General features: G+C 39.0%; 1 protein-coding gene across 1 annotated transcript; it reads right to left on the reverse strand.

Annotated features, from left to right (window-relative positions):
- Positions 1 to 171: 171 nt before the first annotated feature.
- cabp7b (calcium binding protein 7b) lies at positions 172 to 24,052 on the reverse strand. Its single transcript, XM_040053337.1, has 5 exons — positions 22,986 to 24,052; positions 1,648 to 1,791; positions 1,449 to 1,561; positions 1,005 to 1,152; positions 172 to 908 (listed from the first exon to the last, which is right to left on the reverse strand). Exons 1-5 carry the CDS (start codon positions 23,092 to 23,094, stop codon positions 781 to 783), a joined length of 642 nt encoding a protein of 213 aa, XP_039909271.1. The 5' UTR covers positions 23,095 to 24,052; the 3' UTR covers positions 172 to 780.
- Positions 24,053 to 25,025: the final 973 nt, after the last annotated feature.

The raw sequence follows: 25,025 nt of genomic DNA on the forward strand, positions 1-25,025 counted from the left end.
CAAATTCATTAGATCTCACAGCATGGGTGCCATGAATGACATGCAACATTCATGGAAATATTTCAAGCTGGATAAAGGGGTGAACCAATTAAATCGAACTGACCGACAGACAGACTGATACATCCATTAGTAGTCCAGTTTTGTGTTTTGAATTTGAGGGGCTATTTTTTGGTATTTTTAGATCGCAGAAGGTGCTGGTTAAGTCTGTCAGACCTGATGCAAGTTGAAAGTCATGACACAATACAGTAAACAGAGACATAAGAGACACAGCATGCAGCGCACAGTGATTTGTCCTTATGTTTTTAGCTCGATTTGAAATTACGGAGTATGTGGCCCGCTTTTGTATTGCTTTATTACTATCATTGGTGCTGTCGTTATTTGGTGCACTCCAAATGGCAGGGTTCTTGAGAGCAACATTAAATGCACTGACAAAGCACAGCTATTGTTACAACACTTGCTGCACTCTGAAATTTTGGAGAATTGGAGCCTCATTTTCTGTCTAATCTTAGCAAACATCAGCTATCTTAATGAATGAGATGTGACTTGTTTTGGATAACAATCAGCCCTTGAAATACCTTTCTCTCTATTGTCTGTACTACGATTAGTGATCACACAGAACCACTGCATGACATCATTTTATCCATATCAGAGCGATCCTATGATTGCATCATCGAGGGTGTCAGCTGTGAATAAAACCCAAAATGATAAAGTATTTTGGTTAACATTTGCATTTTCCCTGTCTGTCTGTAAATCCGTTTGTAACCAGCAGGCATCGCGTATTTACTTCATCCCTCTGCGGAGCATTTGATTCGCTGCGATGAGCATGACGCTGATGATAAATGCGATAGCGAAGGCACAAATCAGGCTTTTACGCACACAAGTGTGTTTTTCCTGTTGTGTTGGGCTTGCTGCGGAAAGAAAGGGAAGAAGAGACAGAACAAAACTGCGTCAGTGGAGCTTTAGAAATGTATGAAATACTATAAAAATTATATTATAAGACATACTATCAATGTTCACATGGGACTCTGGACTGTTCAGGTGGTTCTCCTCAGTCATGATGATGTTCTCAATGTCTTTCATAGTGAGGTGGTCACGGAAAGTATCATAAAGCAATCTCTTCAGCTCATCCACAGTCAGTTTCTGCATGTCGCACTGGGAAAACAGAAAACACCAGGAGAGGTCTAATTAGCAGAGGAAGAACTTCTGCCTCGATGCCCCTCAGTGATGCACATAAATTGCAGGTCAGCAATAAACAGCAGTGTATAAATATTTTATAAAAATCAGATATTAGAGTAATTAATTTGATTATACTCCTGATTGTAAGGAATGGGGATACCGGTGTCCACAACATGTGATGCAGTTATCTGACTGGGGTGTAGTTTGTGAGGGATTGATATTCAAATGACTAGATTAAACTTTATTGGTGGGGATTATGGGACAGTGCATACCTTCCAAAACACCGAGTCAAAGTCTGCTCCGTTGAACTTGTCAGGCATTCCAGCAGCAGAGAGTTTAGGACCAAGTAATGTGACAAACTCTTCAAAGCCAACCTGGCCATCGCCTGATGAAACAAGCGAAACATTGACGAGTCATTAACGCAGCTCACATGTTGGAATAATTGCAGCAGAGAGAGCAAGAGAGACCCACCATCCATGTCAAGTCTTTGGATGATAACCTCCAGCTCCACCTCATTGGGCATGTAGCCCAGTGAGCGCATGGCCATCCCCAGCTCCTGCTTAGAGATAAAGCCATTCCCATCTCTGTCAAATACTTTGAAAGCCTCACGGATCTCTGCGAAGTGGAAGAAGGCACACAGAACGAACATGTTACTTGAGGGCTATCGTTGAACTGGCGGATTTTTAACATGTTGGTTTCAGCGTCAGCGAGTAAAGGGTGTTTATTTTTAGAGTTTAAAGTAAAAGCAGCTTCAAACAGCTGCTGTGGGTCACAGCTCAAAAGGCTATAATCCCTCTGTCTTAGATGTTTGTGTTTTGAGAAAGAGGGGGCATAGCTGAATATTGAGTGTTTGAAGAGTGAAAGCAACTTTTTTTCTCCAAGTTTCTTTATTCCATGAGCCAGAATATTTCACAGTAGTAAAAATATTCATTTATTTTTTGAATAAATCCTACAGAAACTATGCTGCTCCTCCAAATACTGACTCCAAAATAAACTCAGTTCGGTAAATGTTTGGGTAAAATGTGTGACAAGGAGTGGGAAGCAGACAGTACTGAAAGAACTACTGGTCTTCAATGTTTTGGAAATATCTAATACAGAAAGCTACAACCTTTTGAAACAGTACAACTAATTATCAATTGATTTTAAATGATAACGTTAAGCATGCTATCTAAAAAGAGAAACGCAAGTTGCTTGTGAATGTTCTGACCACCAGGCAAAAGGCAAAGACACCCAGAACCTTCTAGCTGTGAGGCGACAGTGCTGCCCTACTGCACCACGCTGCTGGTATACACGAGTTAAACAAGTCAGAATACACCAAATTACTTTTATCTGATTTAAACCAAACAGCAGAAACTTTAAATCTAAGAGTAAATTGCCTAATTTCTTTTTGGCCAGCTGTCTCCTAATGTTGCACCTTAAAAAGAAGAAGAGGTGCAAATGTGATCCTTACAGTGCACTGAAGCATACAAACTTTTGCCCTTAAAGATGTACATATACAGGGAGTGCAGAATTATTAGGCAAATGAGTATTTTGTCCACATCATCCTCTTCATGCATGTTGTCTTACTCCAAGCTGTATAGGCTCGAAAGCCTACTACCAATTAAGCATATTAGGTGATGTGCATCTCTGTAATGAGAAGGGGTGTGGTCTAATGACATCAACACCCTATATCAGGTGTGCATAATTATTAGGCAGCGTCCTTTCCTTTGGCAAAATGGGTCAAAAGAAGGACTTGACAGGCTCAGAAAAGTCAAAAATAGTGAGATATCTTGCAGAGGGATGCAGCAGTCTCAAAATTGCAAAGCTTCTGAAGCGTGATCATCGAACAATCAAGCGTTTCATTCAAAATAGTCAACAGGGTCGCAAGAAGCGTGTGGAAAAACCAAGGCGCAAAATAACTGCCCATGAACTGAGAAAAGTCAAGCGTGCAGCTGCCAAGATGCCACTTACCCCCAGTTTGGCCATATTTCAGAGCTGCAACATCACTGGAGTGCCCAAAAGCACAAGGTGTGCAATACTCAGAGACATGGCCAAGGTAAGAAAGGCTGAAAGACGACCACCACTGAACAAGACACACAAGCTGAAACGTCAAGACTGGGCCAAGAAATATGTCAAGACTGGTTTTTCTAAGGTTTTATGGACTGATGAAATGAGAGTGAGTCTTGATGGGCCAGATGGATGGGCCCGTGGCTGGATTGGTAAAGGGCAGAGAGCTCCAGTCCAACTCAGACGCCAGCAAGGTGGAGGTGGAGTACTGGTTTGGGCTGGTATCATCAAAGATGAGCTTGTGAGCTTGTGGGGCCTTTTCGGGTTGAGGATGGAGTCAAGCTCAACTCCCAGTCCTACTGCCAGTTTCTGGAAGACACCTTCTTCAAGCAGTGGTACAGGAAGAAGTCTGCATCCTTCAAGAAAAACATGATTTTCATGCAGGACAATGCTCCATCACACGCGTCCAAGTACTCCACAGCGTGGCTGGCAAGAAAGGGCTATAAAAGAAGAAAAACTAATGACATGGCCTCCTTGTTCACCTGATCTGAACCCCATTGAGAACCTGTGGTCCATCATCAAATGTGAGATTTACAAGGAGGGAAAACAGTACACCTCTCTGAACAGTGTCTGGGAGGCTGTGGTTGCTGCTGCACGCAATGTTGATGGTGAACAGATCAAAACACTGACAGAATCCATGGATGGCAGGCTTTTGAGTGTCCTTGCAAAGAAAGGTGGCTATATTGGTCGCTGATTTGTTTTTGTTTTGTTTTTGAATGTCAGAAATGTATATTTGTGAATGTGGAGATGTTATATTGGTTTCACTGGTAAAAATAAATAATTGAAATGGGTATATATTTGTTTTTTGTTAAGTTGCCTAATAATTATGCACAGTAATAGTCACCTGCACACACAGATATCCCCCTAAAATAGCTAAAACTAAAAACAAACTAAAAACTACTTCCAAAAACATTCAGCTTTGATATTAATGAGTTTTTTGGGTTCATTGAGAACATGGTTGTTGTTCAATAATAAAATTATTCCTCAAAAATACAACTTGCCTAATAATTCTGCACTCCCTGTACACTGGAACTGCAGAGACAGAAATAGACCTTTAGTGTACACTTTTTATGAGAGTGTAGTTTGATTGTTTCAGTAGAATAGACTGAGACAGAAACGCTGCATTTTAAAATTTCAGCCCACAGAACATGAGCAATATTAAAAGTTTCAGCATCCCAGTGAGAGACAAAAAGGGGAGATGAGTGTTCTAGCATCATGTACTGCAGTCTTTCTTTCTTCATTTAAAATGCCTAAATTTAAAATGACCACCAACAAAACCCTTCTTCAAACCTGCAAAACAGTTTACATGTTGCAAAAGCATAAAATTGCTGCAAAACTCATTACGCTCTTGTAAAATATAACTGCCTCCATAATTACCTACAAACTATCATTTTAATAAGCGCATGAAGCACTAACCACCCAATGAGTTACTGTGTAAATGCATGGTTGTGGCTCATCTGTGTGCAGGGCATAGCAATTGTTTTTTTTTTTTAAACGAGTAAACAACTGTGTACACAGAAAAATCCATCTGAATAAAACACACTATTAATACAAATAAGGAGAAAGTTGTTTATGCTTCACATCATATTGCAATATTGTAGCTAGGTAGTGTTGAAAGTGTTGCCTGAAGTGAGGTATCTGAGTGAAGCTTTGCAGAAATTATTCTATAAATGTAAAGCATTTAGTTTGAGCCAGTGCTTTGGCTCCAAGTGCTAATGGTTTTGTAGATAGTGCTTCAAAAGCTACCGTTAATGCTTGAGCATTCAGACAGACTGTAATACTACACAACCATTAACAGAGAGGTGTTTGAACATGTAAGTGCGCAATGTAAAGTTCAATCCTCTGGTAAATAATAATGAATGGCAAATAATGAAAAAGGCAATGCTCTAGTCTTCCTGGCTAAACTATTATCTGCTTTGTTTATCTGTATCTTGTGTTATCTGTGACAGATATTTAAAGGATTTCCCACTGTGATGCAGTGTTATTCTTCATTCATAGTAAGTGATCTTCTGAGCCAGTACCTGCTACTGTGGTCATAATACAATCACGTCTGACTGAAGGCTGCAAGCAGGTTCATGTGTTTCTAATTAAAACCGCAACTTTTGGTAAATAATCCATAAACATTGGCATTTGGCTCCTGTCCTCACTCGGCATCACCGTATTCTGTTTGAAGTGGTGAAAAAGAGCAGTTGCACTTCAAAGGCGCTGAATGCCGGTAGTTCTTTGATGTAGATCCTCAAATATACAAGACTATTGGATGCTAGCTCAGCTCGTTGCTTGATTGGATGAAACAAGAAACAAAATGAACTGGAAGTCTAATTTTTACATCAATATATCAATGATATAAGCCGATACCTGAGCAGTGATAGCCCGAGACACTGCAGAGAATAAAAAGGTGGAATTAACAGAACAAACACGTAGACATCCACCTAATCCACAAGAAACCTATGAATACTTAGACATTCATCATTCAACACCAGAATAAGCTAAACATACACTCTTTTATCTTGAAAATTGCTTTAAACCAAAAGGCTTGGATGAACTGTTCATATGTAAAGCATGTGATTACGCTGGGTGCTTATATGATGTAGAAAACCAGTTTGCATGCATTTATGTGACTTGGCAACCACAATTAGCATGCAAGCCCAGACGAGGACGAGCATTAGCTATCCATCTTGTGCACATGAATGAGTGCAGTTTTTAAGTGATAGCTTGCAAATTGTGGTTATAGCGGCAGTGTATAATCCTCTTTAAAAAATAAAATAAAGCACTACAAGACAAAGTCTTTGGAACGTAAATTGAGGTCCTTCTGGACAAGTGGCACTGTCTGTGCCATACCTTGACACATCAGACACAACATATTTGTCTAAATTACTCCCAGCAGCACTGCTTGAGTTTTGTTATCTTCCCTGAGCACAATCCCAGATTCAGTGTTGTGACCTCTGATGCCAGTGACAAATAATGAATTCTCTTAGCCAGCTGAGCAGTGGCTGGACTACAGATTGTTTCACACACTGAGGAGTGAATATTTATCTGAAAAAAATAAATAAAATACACACATGGAATCATGAGGGACACAATATGTGTTTACTTTGTTGAAAAATTTGATTATAATTTGCATTTTTTAACATGTAAATGTTGTTTGTCAAGATTTGATCCTCCACAGACTGAAGCGCTTCACTATTTTTTTTTCTCCCTCATGTATTGATATCGCCAACATAATTGATTGGCTTATTTATGTAGCTGAATATGTAGATTTACTTCTGATAAAGGCTGTCCTTTTTAAAGTTAAAAGAGACGGATGTTTATCCAATCAATACTGACATCTTAACTCCCGGTGTGCCCACATGGGTCAAGCTCATTTTGCAGAAGGAAGTACTACAACCTTATTGATGTGGTAAGACTCAACAAAAGTCAGTGTTACATGATCACTGACAGTACTGTATCCAGCTCCTGTGTGTCACACTGGGCATGATAAAGTACTTTAAGCACCCCATTGTGAGACGTTCGTACTAACATTGCATGTTACACATCCCTGGAAAAATGTTCACTTGCAAATAAACAAATACGCACAGGTAAACACACAATACAACAATAGCAAAGTGATGGAACTGAATTTTTATTTAAAGTGTGGAAAACATTCAGCAGACTCAGGTGTCTACTTTGAGTCCTTGATCAGAATATCTGTAACCTTGCACTGCTGTGAGGGTGCACCCACTCAGCTGTCTGAAGCCAGGTGGTGAAAATCTTTGAATCACTGATTTGATGATTTATATTCTGTCTGTATGACAGAATATTTTTAGTTAATTCTGCAATATGAAAGTGGAGGAAAACAATTTGAAAGCAATATTATCAAGCAAATTACTAATATTGGTGTGAAATAGGTGACTGCTCAAAGCAGCAACAGTAGCGTGGCTCCTAAAATGCTGTGAAATGTGTCAGTGGTTCAATCCAGACTAGAAGTTGAAGTGTCCCTGGGCAAATATGGAGGCCATGCATCCAGTGGTGTTTGTGTTTGATCGATAAGCTTCTGTATATATAGAATAAATTGCCATGTGAATGAATGAATGTGGCACAAAACATTATGTAAATGCTTGACTGTTTATTGTTACATTTATTCAGACACGAAGACCGCTATGAGCCGAATCAAATGTAAACAAAGTGTCAAGGTGTTTAGTTTTTTAAGAATGACCTAATACATTATAAAAGATGGCCACTTTGGTGTCATCCACTGTTCGCCATCTTAGAGTTTCGAAAACAGATTTGCTGAGACTTATCGATCTTTCTTTTTACAAAATGGTTTTTATATTCAATATTCAACAAGATCTGAAAGTAGCTATTGAGTCCAAAGTCATCAGGCAAGTCATGCTGGTGAAAATAGCATTTGGAGACCATGGCCACCACCTTTAAATGTTTGCTCTGAAGGCTGAGACCCATTAATAGTCCCCAAACCACATCAGTCACTTCTGTCAGTCTCCTATTGAATGGGTCAAGTTGGCATTTACATGTGATCTGAATATAACAATATGCTGATTACCTGTGTTGGAAACTGCAAATCTGTTGCCATGTACATACCATGAAAATCACAATAAAAACAAACTTAAACTAACTTAACTATGATACAGATGAGTTGAGCTAATCAGTACAGATGGACTCAGATTGATTGCAATCTGTCAGCAATCCATCTGCATTTATAAATTAGATGGTAATTACTGTCAAACCTTCACCAATCTGTTTGAGGAAGAATCCATTCCCAGTTGGGATTATTTGGAAGCAAGCTATCTCCCACCCAGAGGCTGGGGGTGCTGCACACTCATCCTCTGAGCAACAACTTGGTTGCCACAACTACTTTCAAAATCGGTCTCCAAAAGCTAAAAAGTTTAATTCATCCACCAACTTTTCTAGCTGCAAGGAGGTTGCTGTCTTGTTTTTACTCTGGTGTAACAGAGCCATAAAGCCCTCAGCTAAGTGTTTTTATTTAAAAGTCGGGAATGGAAGTCTTTCTGCCCCCTGGTGGCCATTAGAAAGAAAGCAGCTTTAAAGTATTTCTGTGCTGGCCTACTTATCAATCCATCTAAATCAATTTTTAAAAAAATTATGTATTGAATGAGCACTAGAGATTTAGAAAGGAGTGAACATTACAAATAAGAATTGTATTATCTTGGAAAGATAACACAAATCACAAATAAAGTAAAACTGTTTTCCGATTTGGGAGGTCCTGCTGGGATTTTACTTTTGGATGTAAAAATAACAAAAACTCTAAAACAAAAACAACTTTTAAAAATAACTCCAGAATCTTAGCTTTTAGCATTTATACAATCAATCACAAAATGCCTGTTGTTTGTGCATGAATGATTAGGTTTTAATGAGATGAGTGAAAAAGCAGTTATGCTGTTATAGTTTAAAAGAAAGCCAACAGAAGGGCTCACGGAAATAAGTGGTGATGCATAGAAATAATATGTAATGAAATAGAAAGGGACAGTTTTTTCATGAAGAATATATGTGTGTATCACACTTGTATTCAAATCCAAAACACAAATTGCTTCTGACTGCTTCTGTTTAACTCTACAGGAAATGAGAGCAGCCATGCCTTCAGTTATTTTTTTTCTGATATCTTATGATGATAAGCTAATTTATCTAGTTATCTTAAGATATCGATGCACGGTTTATCTAATTGTGAAATAATACATCTCATTTTCATCATTTTATACCAAGTCTGAGCTGCTGTGATGCCCTGGGGAATATGACACATAATATGACAAGAGATCCTCTGAAAAGATCCTAAAGATTCTTTATACATTTTGTTTTTGTCTGTTTTTCTCCATGGGACGAAGGAGGCTTTAAAAATACTAACAATAACAATTTTCTCCTTTTCTGTATCGTTAGCTTCATGGATAAAGCATAACTTTAGGCTGTTGTTGATGAATGATTCATGGGTGGAAGTTATTTATCATGATTTCACTTTAATAAAGCGAACGTGGTTTTGCTTCTTGGCATAAAGGGGCGCTTATCTTCACAGATAAGGGTAGATTTGTAAAACATTCTCTTTCTCGCACATGCAGATGACAAGAAATGAACATCCTTGCTGCTGTCCATGGATCTGTGCTGCTGAGAGACGCACAGCAGGCAGCAGCTTCTACTTTGATGTGCTTTCTTATTTGTCATTGATGGGAACAATGATAAATAGAAATTAAATCAAGTGTTTTTTAAGTGTCCCATTCTTCCTGATCATGGTATAGTTCATGCTGACCAGCACAGATGGCATCCAGCAAACTGGAGCAACTGGTTTAACTTAAAAATGAAGGAGTGTCATTTATTCAGTTCCAGACTGTACTTCAGTCAAGGTTTTGACACGAGCAGAAACCGTGTTGTGTTAAAACTTTCAGATCGACCCTCCTTATTTATTCTCTGCTGTACAGTAACTTTATGTGCACGTACACTTCTGTGATGCTGCTGCAAAACTTAATTTCACTGGTAATTAGATGGTGAAATTACACGTCTTCATAGCTACCGAGATCCCAGAGACAAAGAATTAGTTTTCTTGTGATCAGTTGCGTGATTATCTCGAGAAATCAGCCTTTCATTTTCTCAGCATGACATTAACTTGTGATCCTGTTTCGTTACAAAAACTTGCAAACCCAACTGTTTTTACCCATGAATGAACACACTTCACATCCCTTTGCCTGCCTTTACCCCAATTTCATCAAATTGTTCCATATCAAAGCAAAAAGAAATATTGACTGACAATTTCACGGCAAGTTGGACCAACAGGGTCATAATGGTGACTGTAACCTCGATGGCTGATAGGTCTGATAATTTTTTATCTGTCGATCTGCATTAGTGTAGGTTATTTGAGCTAGTGGCTTCGTCCCACTATATTTAACACCAGCAGTCACTACATTTTATTCCAGTGACTGAGCGTGTCATTGAAATAAAAGAAGCCACATGACACTGGCTCAAATGCAATACTGTCAAAATTAGGAACATGTTGTCTCAGAGTGATACTTTTGTTACTGCACTATTGTAAACCTTTATTAGCCGGACATCCCAGTGGCTCTTTGAAACGCCTTCAGCAGGGAGTACTAACATGGACTAGAGAGTAACATCATATTTCTCCAATATTAACTTCTCTTTATTGGCTCTCTGTAGATCCAGGATGATTTAAAATCCTTCTTCTCACATACAAAGACTTCAATGATTAGGCCCAATGGTATCTTAAAGACATCACATCCTATGAACTGTCCCAATAGAGCACTTTGCTTTCAGACTGCAGTTCCTAGAACAGTTTCTAGAAGCAGAAATTCAAGGGGAGGAAGCACCTTCAACTTCACTTTTAAAAATCTTTGTTTGTTTGTTTGTTTGTTTGTTTGTTTGTTTGTTTGTTTGTTTCTTTCTTTCTTTCTTTCTTTCTTTCTTTCTTTCTTTCTTTCTTTCTTTCTTTCTATGAGCTAGATCAGATGACCCCAAACCATCCCTGCTGCTACCAGCTCATCCTGCAGAGCCCCTTTCCTTAATGACATGCATGACTGTTGCATGTCATTAACTTTTTGTCCTCTCTTTCCTGTAGTTTGTGCCTTGTCCTTTCTGCAGATCAGCATGTTCCCGATCTGCAGTTATGGGGTCCAGGTTCTTTTTAAAAAATTGTTTGCTGTTTTTTGAGATGAAATGCATTATTTTATAAATAATGCATTTAGAGATAACTGTAAGAAATGGTCCTATATATATAAAACTCAATTTAAATATACTGGGTTCCTTTGATTAATTTAACAGGTATGTTTGTCTTCTTTCTTAAATCACTACCTTCTTTTTTATCTAACCAAAAACTTCCAAATTTTCCCTAAATATAACAACCTGTGTAAGCTTCAGCTGGTTTGTCTACAACACCGGTCACGCCAGGTCTGAGGTCAGGGCAAAAAAGTCTGTTGACCTTCCAAAAGAGTTAAAACATGAACATGAAAGCCGACAGATCCTGCTGACCTTTATGACCGCCTAACAGAGATATTCTTGGTGGTCGCTGGTGCAGCAAAAAAAACCAAAAACTGGTCCATGCCTACTGAAGTCCACTGGCAGACTTTCAGTGCTGCTGACAGGGTCAAAAAAAGTCACTGAGGTTCCTTTACTTAAATCCTAATGTGTTTAAAAGCGTGCAGGAGATAAACATGACCAAATATGACATTTTTTTGCATAACAATTAAGAAAATAAATAAATAAAAAGAGATATTAGACAGAGATAGCAGAATTGCAAATGTATAAAGGCAAACACAATTCCAAAAAATCTTGGTTATCTATGAAAACTGCAAATATAAACAGAATGAAGTGCTTTGCAAAACACATATTTTGAATTTGATGGCAACAATGTAAAAAAAAAAAAAGTTGGGACAGGGCCATGTTTGCTACTGTGTAGCATCCTCTCTCCGTTTAACACCAGTGCATAAATGTCTGGGAACTGAGGAGACCAGCTGGTGGACTTTTGGGTTTCTAGGTGCTCAACAGTCCTGGATCTTCTTTTCATGTTGCGCTAAATGTTTTCAGTTGTTGAAAGGTCTGGACTGCAGGCTGTCCACTTCAGTCTCCTGCGTTATGAAGCCATCCAGCATGCAAATTAGGATCATTCTGCTGAAATAGTCATCCCCTGAAAAATACTATTCTGTTTGGGAGCATATGTTGGTGTAAAACCTGTGTATACCTCTCAGCATTGATCTCGTTGCAGATTTCAGGTGCCAATTCCATATGCACTAATGCACCCGCATACCATCAGAGATGCAGGCTTTTTTACTGAGTGCTGTTAACAAGCCAGATGGTCCCTCTCCTTTTTACTCCACATTTTCCATAAAGAATTTAAAAAATGAGTTCTCTGACAACAGAACAGTTTGCCACTTTTCCTCAGTCGATTTTTAATGAGCTTTGGCCCAGAGAAGCCTGGCCTTTCTGGATTGTCATTGCTGCTTCTCACTTGGCTTTTTATTTCCTTCTTTGCATGATTGAGCTTTTTTTTTTTTTTTAAATGCAGTGCTACCTGAAGGCCCAGAGATGACAGGTGTCTCACACTGAGTTTCAGCCTCGCATGCAGAGATTTCTCCAGATTCTCAAAATCTTTTGATGATATTATGACTGTACATTATATTCCAAGTCTTTGCAGTTTTATAGAAAGGAACACTGATCAGTAGTTTGTTAGCAATTTGTAGATGCAGTATTTTGTAGATTAGTGAACCTCTGTCCATCTTTACACCTGAGAAGCTCTGCCTCTCTAAGATACTCTTCTTATAATAACTCATGTTACTGACCTGTTGCAAATTACCCAATTAGTAGCCAAAATTTTCTCTAGCTGATTATGTTTTGTACTGCTTGCTTGTGCAGCCCTTTGTTGCCCCCAAACCAAATATTTTTAGACATGTTGCTGCCATCAAAATCTGTTTTTATTTACATGTTAAACAGCATCCCTAATTTTATGTGAGGTTGTTTATGATCTTTATATTTCCAAGGTAAATCTTTTATTTTGTCATGTTTAATAGCTAAACTATAATTAATGAGACTGCAAATATGTGAAGTAAAAAATACTCACCATAAATTATCCTTATTGTTAGTGTATCATAGCACAGCATGTGTTAAAATTAACACTTTCTAGAAAACAAACCTCCTCTAATATTTGTATGAGAACAACTGATTGATGACGGCCTCTCTTTGAGCTCTGTAGCTCAGAATTGCTCAGCCATTTGTTACTAAATAATACCGATAGCATGGAACTCCTCCACTGTGTCATTGCTGCCGAGATTTCCAAAGAGAAAGAGATGCCTGGGATTTGTGTATTTATTTCCTTGTTTATATTTTATCAGCTAATTCTTCTTTAGTCTGCAAGCAGTGTGGATGGCTTATAGTTACTGTAACCTTCCCTCAGTGCTCTCAGTCACATCTAAGTGCTTGAGCTGAGTGAACCCATCACACCATAAGTGCTGATGAAAGGTCCCATTGAAAAATAAAGATAACAGGACAGAGAGCAGCTAAAAGATACCTCTTTCACATTGCTTCTCATGCATGGGAGGAGATAATGTAAATGCTGGAAGTTCAGAGGAAACGACTGCTGCCTTCAGAAGAAACAAACACAAGCAGTGTTATCCTTGAGAAAAGGTATCGACCATGCTCTACCACCGCTGAGAAAGCCCTACTGTGATTGTCCAGTTTACTGTAAAAAAAAACAACCCCTCTTCACCTTCAGTAATGATCATGACATTGAACGATACGATAATAGAGCTGTTACAGCAGGGGGTAGATGAAGAAGTCTCTTTGCTCCGCAGGAAGTGAACAGAAGAGAATAACAACGGCCTCTTTTCACCGCCCCGAAGTCACTGCTTGAACATGACTTCATACTTCACAATATGTTCCATCTCACCACATTATTAAAGCTCATTTCATGTGTCAGACTCACGCTCAGGTCTCATATCAGATGTCAAATTTACGTGAGTCTAAACCAGATGAATTGCATATGTACATGTGTCCAGTCACATTCAGAGGCTACATTTGCATAGGAGAAAGGAGACTCGGGCCTTCTTGCTAATTGCACCCTGTTAGTCAGGATCAAACAGGACCTTTTGTGTCAGCCAGTTGCTGGGATGAAAGGGATGAAAATAAAGGCGTTACTTGATTCTTTTCCAGAATAAATGGGAATCTTAAATTAGGCACCTTTCTCCAGCAACCTCAGACCGCATGTCCAGAGGTGACAAGAGAAAGTCGCTGGCACTAATTGACATGCTCTACTTAAAAGTAAACTTTTGATCAACAAATGAGGAGCGCAGTCTTCTTATTAAAAGAAGACTTCTGGTGGAAAACAGTTTAGAAGGTAAAAAAAGAAGAAGAAAGAAATCAGTGGGAGAGATGAGTCACATCTACTCATTAAATAATTCACCTTCCCATGGGAATATGTCAGTAATAGTATGATGACACCCGTGACATCCGTCGTTCTGATACTACATGTGAGTCATATTAATCAGTATCCAGAGAGAGCTCTGCTAATGCATTAGAGCAAAAGTAGGTCGGCACATAATACAAATGCTGTCAAAATAATGCGACTTTTAACATCACTAAATAACATTAACAGCTGCTTAGAGCATGATTATATTGAATCAAACAACCCCAACTGATTCCAGGTGACTAACCCCCCCCCCCCCAACATTAGCAGGCACCTAACTGGGATTTAAGGGTTTGCAGGGGAACAAACAGTGAACTAATTTGTTCGGGGAGCTCCAGACTTTGCTCTCTTGTCCAGCACACAAACAAAAGAGCTGTTTAAATACTCATTTTTACACACCTTAATTGGCTCTGCCCCAGCTTATCGCAAAATAACGAGAAAAATGTGAGTTCATGCAGTGCGGATGCATGTAGAAGGTGTCGAGGGGACACAACGAGTACAGAGTGACACCCTCACAGCCCTGTTCTTATCTGTCCTGATGTGCGAACTGAGCGCTTCAAAAATATGATAACGATCAATTGTGATGTGGCAAAAAAGATGCACTAACCCCATAGTGTACAGCAGTGAGACGGATTAATACACAAATCACCTTCTAAAACTACAACATTTTAATCTACTTACTTGCTTCTGCAGATTTGTAGCCTGCATGTATTGTTACATTTACACAAACATGCCATCACTGAACACAGTGATGATGCCCTGCACGAGCCCGGCATGTATAAGAGTCCCTGCTGTGTAAAAGTACTTAAAATGACTACCTGCAGCTCTTTGTGGGCTGAGTTGAAAACATGCGACTGGTTTCTTTCAGGAAAATTATTGAGAATTACAGCTTAACTTTATTAGCTTTTGTTTTGAACTTATCAGACAGGCAGCACAGATTTGTCTTCGACTGATGTCTTTTGTTAGGGAAGTGTTGATTTTCTGCCCTTATCTTGTTTTTCTTCTTTTTCCATGCTGTTTTATGATATTCAGGTTTTTATACACATTGTCATTACTAACTTTCTCATGTTTTTCATAATAAGAGAAAAGGAAAGTGCAGTTTTTAACAAACAGATGAATTAACTTTACTGTTTAGAATATGCAAACTTCTTCTCCAGTGATATGGATGCATTGCTGGGTCATATTAGGACAAAATTTACCATTTCAATTTATTTAAGACTGACGTTGACCTTTAACTCGACCTGTAGGATTCTATTAACAACAACGTAGAATTATTATGCTAACTGGCCACTTTATTAGGTACAAATACCCGATTAGACTAATGCAAACCAGTCTATCACTTGAGAGCAACTCGATCAATTTACGTAGAGGCAACCTGCTGAAGTTCAGTCTGAGCCCATAAAACGAGGAAGAAAGGTGAATGAAGTGACTTTAAAAGTGGCATGGTTGCTTCAGAAACTGCAACCAGGATTTCTCCCTACAACCATCTCTAGGGTTTATGGTGAAAGCTACTTTCAGCTGCTCCCTTAGTCACAGGAGAGAGCCACAGTGGGTAGCTTCGGATGTTTTGATTTGGCAGATCTTTACTCTTCCTGACGCACCTCCAAAGGGATTTGTATTTCCTCGTCTAATTAAACTGGGAATCTTTTGCTTGTTAGGCAACCGTATAAACCATTGCACTACACAACCAGGAGAGCATATCCAGTGAGTGGCATTTCTCAGTTAAAATGCCTCGTTTATCCCAGAGTTGAGAGGAAAATGGCCAGATTGCTTCAAGCTGATAGGAAGGCAACAGTAAGTTGCTGTGTGAACAGCATCTCTGAATGCTGAACTGTGGAGAAGATTGGCTCCAGCAGCAGAAGTCTACACCGGGTACCAGTCCTGTCAACTAAGAACAAGAAACCGAGGCTACAGTTCACACACGCTCACCAAAACTGGACAGCAGAAGTCTGGAAAAATACCGCCTGCTCAGATGAGTCTGCAACATTCAGTATGGATCCTGCCTTCCGTTAATAATTTAAACTGCTGGTGGTAGTGTAATGGTGTAGGGGATAGTTTCTTGGCACATCATGGGCCCTTTAGTACCATCTGAGTATCATTTAAATGCCACAGCTTACCTGAGTATTGTTAATGACCATTTATGAGCACATTTATGCAAGCAAGCAATTTATTTATATAGCACTTTCAGATCAGCCACCAGCTGGACACAAAGTGCTGTACACTTGACATGCCAAAAATGATACATTGAACATGTTAAAAAATAAGAAAAATAATAATAATAATATAAGATAAGTAAAATATATATATATATATAAAAAAAGGTTATTTATGCTTCCGGCTGGCTGACACACCACGTCACAAAGCTCAAATCAAACTGGTTTCTTGAAAGACAATGAGTTCACTGTTCTCAAATGTCCTCCACAGTCACTAGATCACAATCCAATAGAGAACCTTTGGGATGTAGTGGAACAGGAGATCAGCTGTAGCCCATATTCTCCACGGTTCAGCATTCAGAGATGCTGTTCAGCACAGCAACTTACTGTTGCCTTCCTATGAGCTTGAAGCAACCTGGCCATTGGGTGTGCTTCAACCAATTAAGACAGTTCTGAAGGCCAAAGGTGGTCTAAAGCAATACTAGAAGGATGTACCTAATGAAGTGACCAGTGAGAGTATATTTTTGCCACCGGTTGAGTGTTTATTAGCTCAATGTTTGAGAATTTCCAAGCTCAGTATAATGATGTGAATGAAATATGGCTGTTGCCTAGCGGCAGACAAGGGGAGATTAAGGATGCAGTCTCATAATTAACGTCTTGTGATAGTGTTGTTATTTGAAATTGTGAAGTTTTCTGTCTGGCTGCAACATTAATGACCAGATCTTTGACCACGTAGAAAGCTACATTAAACACACAGCTTATGATTATTGTTTTTAAACCTTATTGCTTACAAGTGTAACACCTGATAATAATGTTCAGCTACAAGTCATTTATAACACTTTAATTAATGATGAACTACAGTTTACATTACGTTTAAGGATGTTTGGTAAGTGGCAACACAAATCTGTTGTAAGTGAAATTTGTGATCATGAACAAATTATTAGCAAAGGATTAAAAAATAAAACATTCAGACATTGAATTCTTTGTAAGTCAGATATGAGTATTTACTGTAGCGTCTCTTTATAACGGTTTTATTTTGATGAGCTATTACTTTTAAGTTAGCCTGTTATAAGCACAATAAATGATTGTGCTATTTTTAACTCTGTTTGTCTTTTTAAAACATTTTTTTAATATTCTGGCATTTTGTTGTGAAGCACTTTGAGATGCTTATCTTAAAAAGGTGCTACAGAAATACCATTTGACTTACTTATTTAACTACAAATTACATTAAATTTGTGAACGATGGACCGCCAGCAGATTGTAACGTGTCAGTGTTAAAGAAATTCATCGCATGGGTTCTGTGTCGAGTGGGTACTGGCCTCAGTCTGAACCTTTGCACCATCTGTGACCTGCCAGGGAGGCTCCTACAATCCATCACTTATTAACGATGTAGTCATAATTTGTTCATGGTCATGTTCTAATTTAAACTTATAAATGGCTTGATGATTTCTTAATACAACTCTGTATATTAATGTATTGCAAATGATGATCATTAAAGCTTATAAATGATGGAATTACTACAAAGCGTTACCTGCATATGTACAGAGCATGTCCAGCCTCTGTCCTGACCACTGTCACTGTATGTGTATAATTAGGCACCTGCAATACAGTAACACAACCAACATAACACATATAATGCCTGCTTACAATGTTGCAGCAAAAAGGAACTCCATTTGTAAGCATAAAAGACAACAGCTTTGCATACAAAGTGGAAGAAGGCCTGCACTCCACTACAATGCTTGACGTCTGGGGGATTCTCCTGCTGGCTGCGATCTATAAATATTGTTCACATTCTCTGTCGGTGATGCACCGAGGAACGATACATGCTCGCAGAGACCTCCAAGAGTTTAACTGGCAGGAAGTCACAGCTGTTGTCAGCCATAAAAAGAGTGTCTTATCTGTGCCAGCACATGTGTAGTTAAAGCACCAATTTACTCTGGGTTATGGGGTGTGTTTTAGACATTTTAATACTGACACTGCAAGATCATGTCTTAATAAAATGATAATTTGCACAATTATCAGAAAATGTTGTATATATCATTCCGGTAATCAACAAATGCTGATTTTTTTTGTTCTAGTAAGCTCTAAAACGTCAATAAAGACCCACAGACTGTGTCTGTTACCTCATGTACTGTGCTTAACAAATTAATTAGAGCACCACTCAATGTAAGGCTCGCACCACAGCTGCCATAAATTAACAGAATTGATAATTAATACAATAATTTTTTATGTTGCTATAATAGTTAATCCACCTGTGTGTGCAAGCTCCTTAATGCTAAAACACAATTCTTGTTGTTTTCCATGAATTTTTAAATTTACCGTTATACAAAAAAGCAGAAAAATCATTTTCAATTAAGATGCCAAATTACAGGCACTTACGTGCATTCCTGAACAGAAAAATTAGTTTTAGCACTTGAATTTATTCTTGAGTAATTCTGACTTCTCAAACATGAATTCAGTTTGCTATTTGCCTAAAAAATAATAATAATAATATAATATTTATTTATAAATGCGTTTTTTTAAAAAAATGTTCTTTACTTATTCTTTTGACAGGTGGTCTAATAAATTTGTATTGTACGAGTCTCCTGTATTATACAATATACATTTTTGAGTGTTTTATTTATTTGTGTAATTATGAATTGGATCAATTCCAATATGGGCATTAGAGGTTATCCAGTCGGTCATGTATAATGAGCTGCACTTGGCTCTGGACCTGGGATTTAATATAGTGCTTATTAAATAGAGAGAAACTTGGCACTGCATAATGTCCACATAGACATTCACCTAACAGTGTTTACAGGATAAATGCACACATAAATGTTTCATGGGTTTCTTCAGGGACATGATTAAATATAGTGATTGCTGTTAAGTCATTAACATAATGGCTTAATTATCACGTATAATTTGTGATGAATTAGGCAGCTTTTTGTTCCACGGTTACAGAGAGAGTGCCCAACGCCACATTGCCCAAATTAGGATTTTTAAAAGATGATTTAATCATGAGTTAAACCGATCCAGTTTTATATGAGGGATCTACAGATCTCAGATATACAAATGCGCACTGATTTCTAAGAGGCGGGAGAACGGCTGCTTTTACAATAGTGTGGCTTCATATCAGGCTTTATGACAAGTGCGTGACACAAGGGCAGAGAAAAGGATAGGAAGCCTTGCTGTCGGCTCTGCCCACCTCGGCAACCATCTGTTTGGAAAACATTCCCTGGGATCTGCATATCCATTAAGAGCTGCGAGCACTTAATCAGCCTCCCTCAACTTCACCCAGTCCAGAGGATGTCCTGTCCATTCAAGTCTCTGTAATCCTCACTGTTGTCATTCCTACTGATGCATTTACTTGCTCGTACAGTTTTCAGGAAACAGTGTAAGTTACTGCCTGGTTTGGTTGTTGGAGGGGTGGGAGGGATGTCATTATGTTGCACTTAAGACTGTGATCCTAATAAAATGGCAGCTTAAAATGGCAAAGTCTTAAGATGACAGGATTATAAAGATTTATATATAATCTCTGTTGAGTGTTGATTCTACCACTGAAATAATTAGAACTTCTTTTTCATTTTATTGGTTATATTCATCCAATTGCAGCATAAAATCAGAAAACACGTGATTCTGTAATATCTGACTCAATTTTAAGTTAATGCCATCTTCAGCTGTTTTCTTAATTTCAACTTTACATTATAGTTTAAAGAAGTTACGTCATTCCTTACATCATAGTAAATTATATCCTCATTTAAGCTCCCTAGGTCTTGTCGTAGAATAACCGTAATGCACATAATATTTAGTCAATGAAAAAAACAGAGGCACTGCCTTTCATGGTGCTTCTGGGGTACCCCCGATGGTGCTGTTAATGGGAAAATCTGGTGTTTGATAGCTATATATTTTTAAACTCAGATGAAGGCTGGAGGTCAAAAGGTGATGTTTTTTATCCTCTCTGAAATGTGTTGCTGCCCACCTTTATCCAATATGTAACTGAACAGCTGTTGGAAAATCAGATCTCACCACATGCCCACAAATCTTTAACAGTTTTCTGCATTAAATTTGAAGAACTTGTGAACAGAGAACAAGCTATGTGATATTTCACATTCAGTCCCCTGTTGCATCCCTCTAAACTTCTAAAGATGAGTGATGTTTGAACAGATTTGTTTTTTTTTCTAAAACCCTCTGAAAAGGTCACATTTGTAGAAAATCTCAAAGGTACTGGATATTATATGAAGATGAATAATAATATTTTTTGAGCTTTTTAAAAACCGTTGCACAAAACAAAAACTCTTGACCTGGGTTTCTAGTGACTACACCAGAGATTCAGGTAAAACTCTCCCCACAGGCTATGTGCTCAGTCCCGTTTTGCAGATCCACTACACAACATGTTTCCCCATCTTGCCACTGTGTTTCAGCTAACGAGTGGGGGGTTGTTTAGACAATGCATCTTGCAGCTCTTATGCTGCTGGTTTACTGGTACAGGAGAAAATCAGTCAACACTAAAACTTGGAGGTAAAATGAAACTCTTTAACTTGTTTGTCTGGGACGGGTTGTTCTATGTACTGTCCACGTTGCAGCACGTGTCATTGCACAGGATGCAAGGTCCTCTTGTCCTTGTATTGTGTTTTTTTGTGTGTATTCCAAAGTGGCAGTCGACCCGTGCCTGAAACAATGTCACCAAGAAAAAAGTCCCATCGATTTAACCGCACAACTCATCGCCTGCATGCTCTTCAATACTAAAAACTGATTTACTGCTATTATAGTTTCTGTGAGCCTGATGATGAGTTTAGATGTTAGGATACATGTAGAGAGAAAATGGAGGCTTGCGTAAGTTATTGGCAGCATGGCACAGAATGATAATAATCCTATATGAAGCATAAAATGTTATCTGTTTTATCAGGTTTGTTTTTCTGACTGTGACAGACTCACTGAATCAAGGATCATTCTAAACATGTCCAGTTGCACTTGGAGTATATATGTGCACCTTGCAAGAAAAAAAAGATTATCATAAATATGATTATAGAAAGTAATTATGTGAGCTGTGCAATCAGGGAACTTCTGCCCCAATATAATTAAAGATTTTGTGGATGAAACAACATTTACAGTCTGAATTTCGGACCTCCGTGAAGAGAGGGGTGATTTTTCAGAAACCCTGGACTGCAGCAGACCAAAAAGGTTCATTTAAGCAGTGCTGCAGCTCCCTCAGAGTGCGTTAAGGTGGCGCAGCAGTGATATAAAGGGTAAGTTGGAGGCTGCAGATTCAAAGCCTTGGACTGGCTCTGTGCTGGTAAACAGGAGAGGTTCATCTTAAACTCTCTTGCCTCCCTCATCAACTTACAGTGCTCGTTAATGCATTTTACCTGCCACTGGAGCAGGTGAAAACAGGAAGATTACTTGTTTACTGTGGGCACTGCTAGAGTGTGAGGCCATGCAAACATAGCTGTGCATTACATACTCAGTGAATCCTCCCTGCAGTAAATATTCATGGTTCAGTGGTCTGTCTTACTCTGAATATTTAATGACTCAATTAGTAAACTAAAATTTGGAAAGACTCGCCCAATACCTGAAAAGCTGCATGGCCGTTGATGACACCACCCGCCAACATTTTACTGCTGTTGTTCTTTTCTTGCTTTTCCATAGCCAATCTTTTAATTTAATTTATATCGTGTCTGCAGATAGCAGATTTTCAATGTCAAATGAGTGGCTCGAAGCAAGGGCAGGCAGCCACTTGTGAGGCCTGAGCAACCTACAGATAGAAGAAAGGGGAAATGGAATTCCCTATGCATAAAAGACTTGGCGATATCAAATCTGATCTGACTTATCTCTTTATTGTAGTCTGCCTGGCTTTGTTCCAAATCGCTGCCAAGTGTGCATTCTCATTGTGAGGACCATTTTTGCAAAACAAAACCTCTATTTTTAACAACTCGGCCCTACAGTTACAATAGCAAGTGTGAATTTAATGCTTAAGTGAATCTTTCACTTGCCCTTTCTGTACAGCATGAAAGCTTCTTTTCTTCTTCTTCTTCTTCTTCTTTTCTGGTTAATGCAATTCATAAAAGATGAAATGATGCAATTTATGGATCAAAATGAGTCCATCGTTCAATCTCATTGATGAGTTTTGTCTGCCTTCGATTTTCAAGTAATCTGCAGTTTTATATTTATGAGTTTGACATTCATTATAGTGTTTTTGTCCATTACTGGATCCTTCCCTTTTAACAAAATTCAGAGTCCCTCTACTCGTCAGTCTGTGTCTCAGTCTTGGCTGAATGAGTAAATAACAGCAGGTGCAACGGAGTCTCATAGAGGTCAGGGGTACAGCCGAGAAATGCAGTGTATAAACATGCAGTTTACTCACAATATAATATCCCGTTGCTGTGATTAGATGATAAATTGAAATCTTTGGTTGATGTATGAATGGAAAAAGCACGATTAACTATTTCTACAGCTTAATTTTGTGCCAAAAATCATAAGCAAGAAAAAAAGTAAGAGCATACAGTTTGTCGGTATTTTCCCCAGCACAAAACTATAAACCATCTAGATCTTACACACAGAGATCTGGTGTCGGATTTGTTGAAAAGGTTGTACAGCGCACACCCTCTGGAGCTCTCCAGGGTCCTGATTTGGCAGCTGAACTTCAAATTCGGGAGTTACAGCTCACTGGTTGAAACCATGCTCAAAGCAAGCAAACAGACAGATAGCAAAAAAACAACAAGCCTCACCTTCCACTTCATCCTCAGGTAGGTTAACAGGGGTCCGGTAGGTGAGGACATCTGGAATAGTGCAAAGTCCCTTGTACATGAACCTGGTGGTCACAGCACGCACTGGCATTTCTGCGAGGGAAAAGCAACAACTGTGTCTCGATCTTCATATAGCCTCGCTCTCCGGAGTTTTGACAGACCCTTTGCTACTGTCCTTGATCTTTTAGGCAAAAGAAACTCAAGCAAATGAAACAAGGTAAACCTTCCCTCAGCGGAGTTCAACCTTCCTTATTGTCGGCGAGGGCAGAAAACACGAGTAAAATCACCTCGACTGAAAATGCAGATTGTAAATCGCGGTTGGTTTCAGTGCGCAGCCCCTTGCAGCGTGTTGTGATCAAGACACGAGGCGAAAAGGCAAATAAAATTGGCGTGTAAAACTTTTACTTCATAGCTTGTTGAGCAAAGCGACAGTATGTCTAGAGCCCTAAATAAAGCCTCAAACGAGCAAATGTTTGGCTTATATTAAAGTCAAGATCCAAATCAACGAGATAAACAGGCTAATTTGCAATGCTTCCAAAGCTCCTGCATCACAGCATTAAAACGAGGAAAAGAAACACGTAAAAAGAAATGGGAGAAAAATTCTACCCTAAAAAGATAATTTACCTATAATATTTCTTATTGATTCCTATAAGGAGTCTTGATCTTTTAAATAGTCTGTTCCCGGTATAGTCTGCCTCACTTTTCTTCCCCGTTTCGGCATCTTCTTTTAAAAAAAAATTAAAAATCGACAACACAAGATAAAGCAGCAGCGCTGGCGTGCTGATCCTATCCGGTAAACGAGGCGGGAAACAAATCTTGTAACATTCTTTTTTCCTGAAGAGCAGCTTGAAGGGAATCCTGGGTGACCCCCTCTCATGTGACACAGACACGGTGTATAAGGCTGTGATCCTCTCTCTCCAGCTCTCTGCTTCAGCCTCAATTGGTTCTCACAAAGCAGCACACACACAAGCACCCGTGCACGCACGCTTTCACCATACTGCCACCGCCTCCATTAAAGCGCAGCCTGTGACTGCTTCCAAACTGCCCGCCTGTAATGCGATTATCTTTATTCTTTGTGCTCCGGTAGTCTGTATAAGTGCTAACACAATATAAAGGTCTACATGTCTAACAGTGAGAATGGAGCAACAAGTGTGGCTTTTGAGCCCCGTCAGCTTATTGTGATTTGCATTTTTTCTCATTTATCGCTGCACCGAGCCTGGGAATAAAAAAGTGAAAAACTGAAAGTGAAAAAAAAATCAGGGAGAATTGAAGCGTGAATTTAGTGAGATGCAGAATATTCTAGGGAATTTGGAATAAATGCCGTGCTCGTTAGTGAAGAACAGTTTTCTTTTGGAGAAACAGACTTTGAGAGTAGCTTATGCATTAGTGACTACAAAGCTATCCTCCTGCAGGCGGTTTGCTTAGTATAGCAAAGATTTGGAGAAGCGGTTGCTGACCAGAAGGTAAAAAAAATCCCTCCACCAACACTTTTAAGACTCTCTAATTCATCTGGTGGTTTCTGGTGGCTGTTACACTGAGCATGCAGGAGGCAGCATGCGTTATGCCCAGGCCAAAATGTTGAATGCGCAGTTTGCTGTGCAGTTTGCTCATGGGCTGGCAGTGCATGCGTTAAAATGGCACAAAAAGAAAGAAAATAAATGATCAAAGAGTTGAAGCTGTGAAGCTGGCCTGAACCTGCAGCAAACACGGATCTAACTTCTTAGTCTGAAAAGTGGAGGTATGTGAAATCCCATACACTCATACACGTCTATGGTTTTTAATGGCCAGCAGGAGGCGACTCCACTTGTTACAAAAAAGAGGTCGGAGTGTATGTAGAAACCTGTGACAGTGACAGGTCACTGATCTGCAAGCATAAACGTAGTAAGTTAAATGGTGGTGGCAAGGGTGCTCAAGGTGGTTCAAGAGTTTGTGTGACTTTGTCTAATGGGTGCTGCTTCCATTGCTTATATACAGTCTCTGATGAAAGAAACAGTCATTTTTACACTTTACTTTTGTGTGGGG

This window comes from Simochromis diagramma, unplaced genomic scaffold (genome assembly GCF_900408965.1).
Source record: "Simochromis diagramma unplaced genomic scaffold, fSimDia1.1 OVJJ01000596.1, whole genome shotgun sequence".
Lineage (NCBI taxonomy): Eukaryota > Metazoa > Chordata > Actinopteri > Cichliformes > Cichlidae > Simochromis > Simochromis diagramma.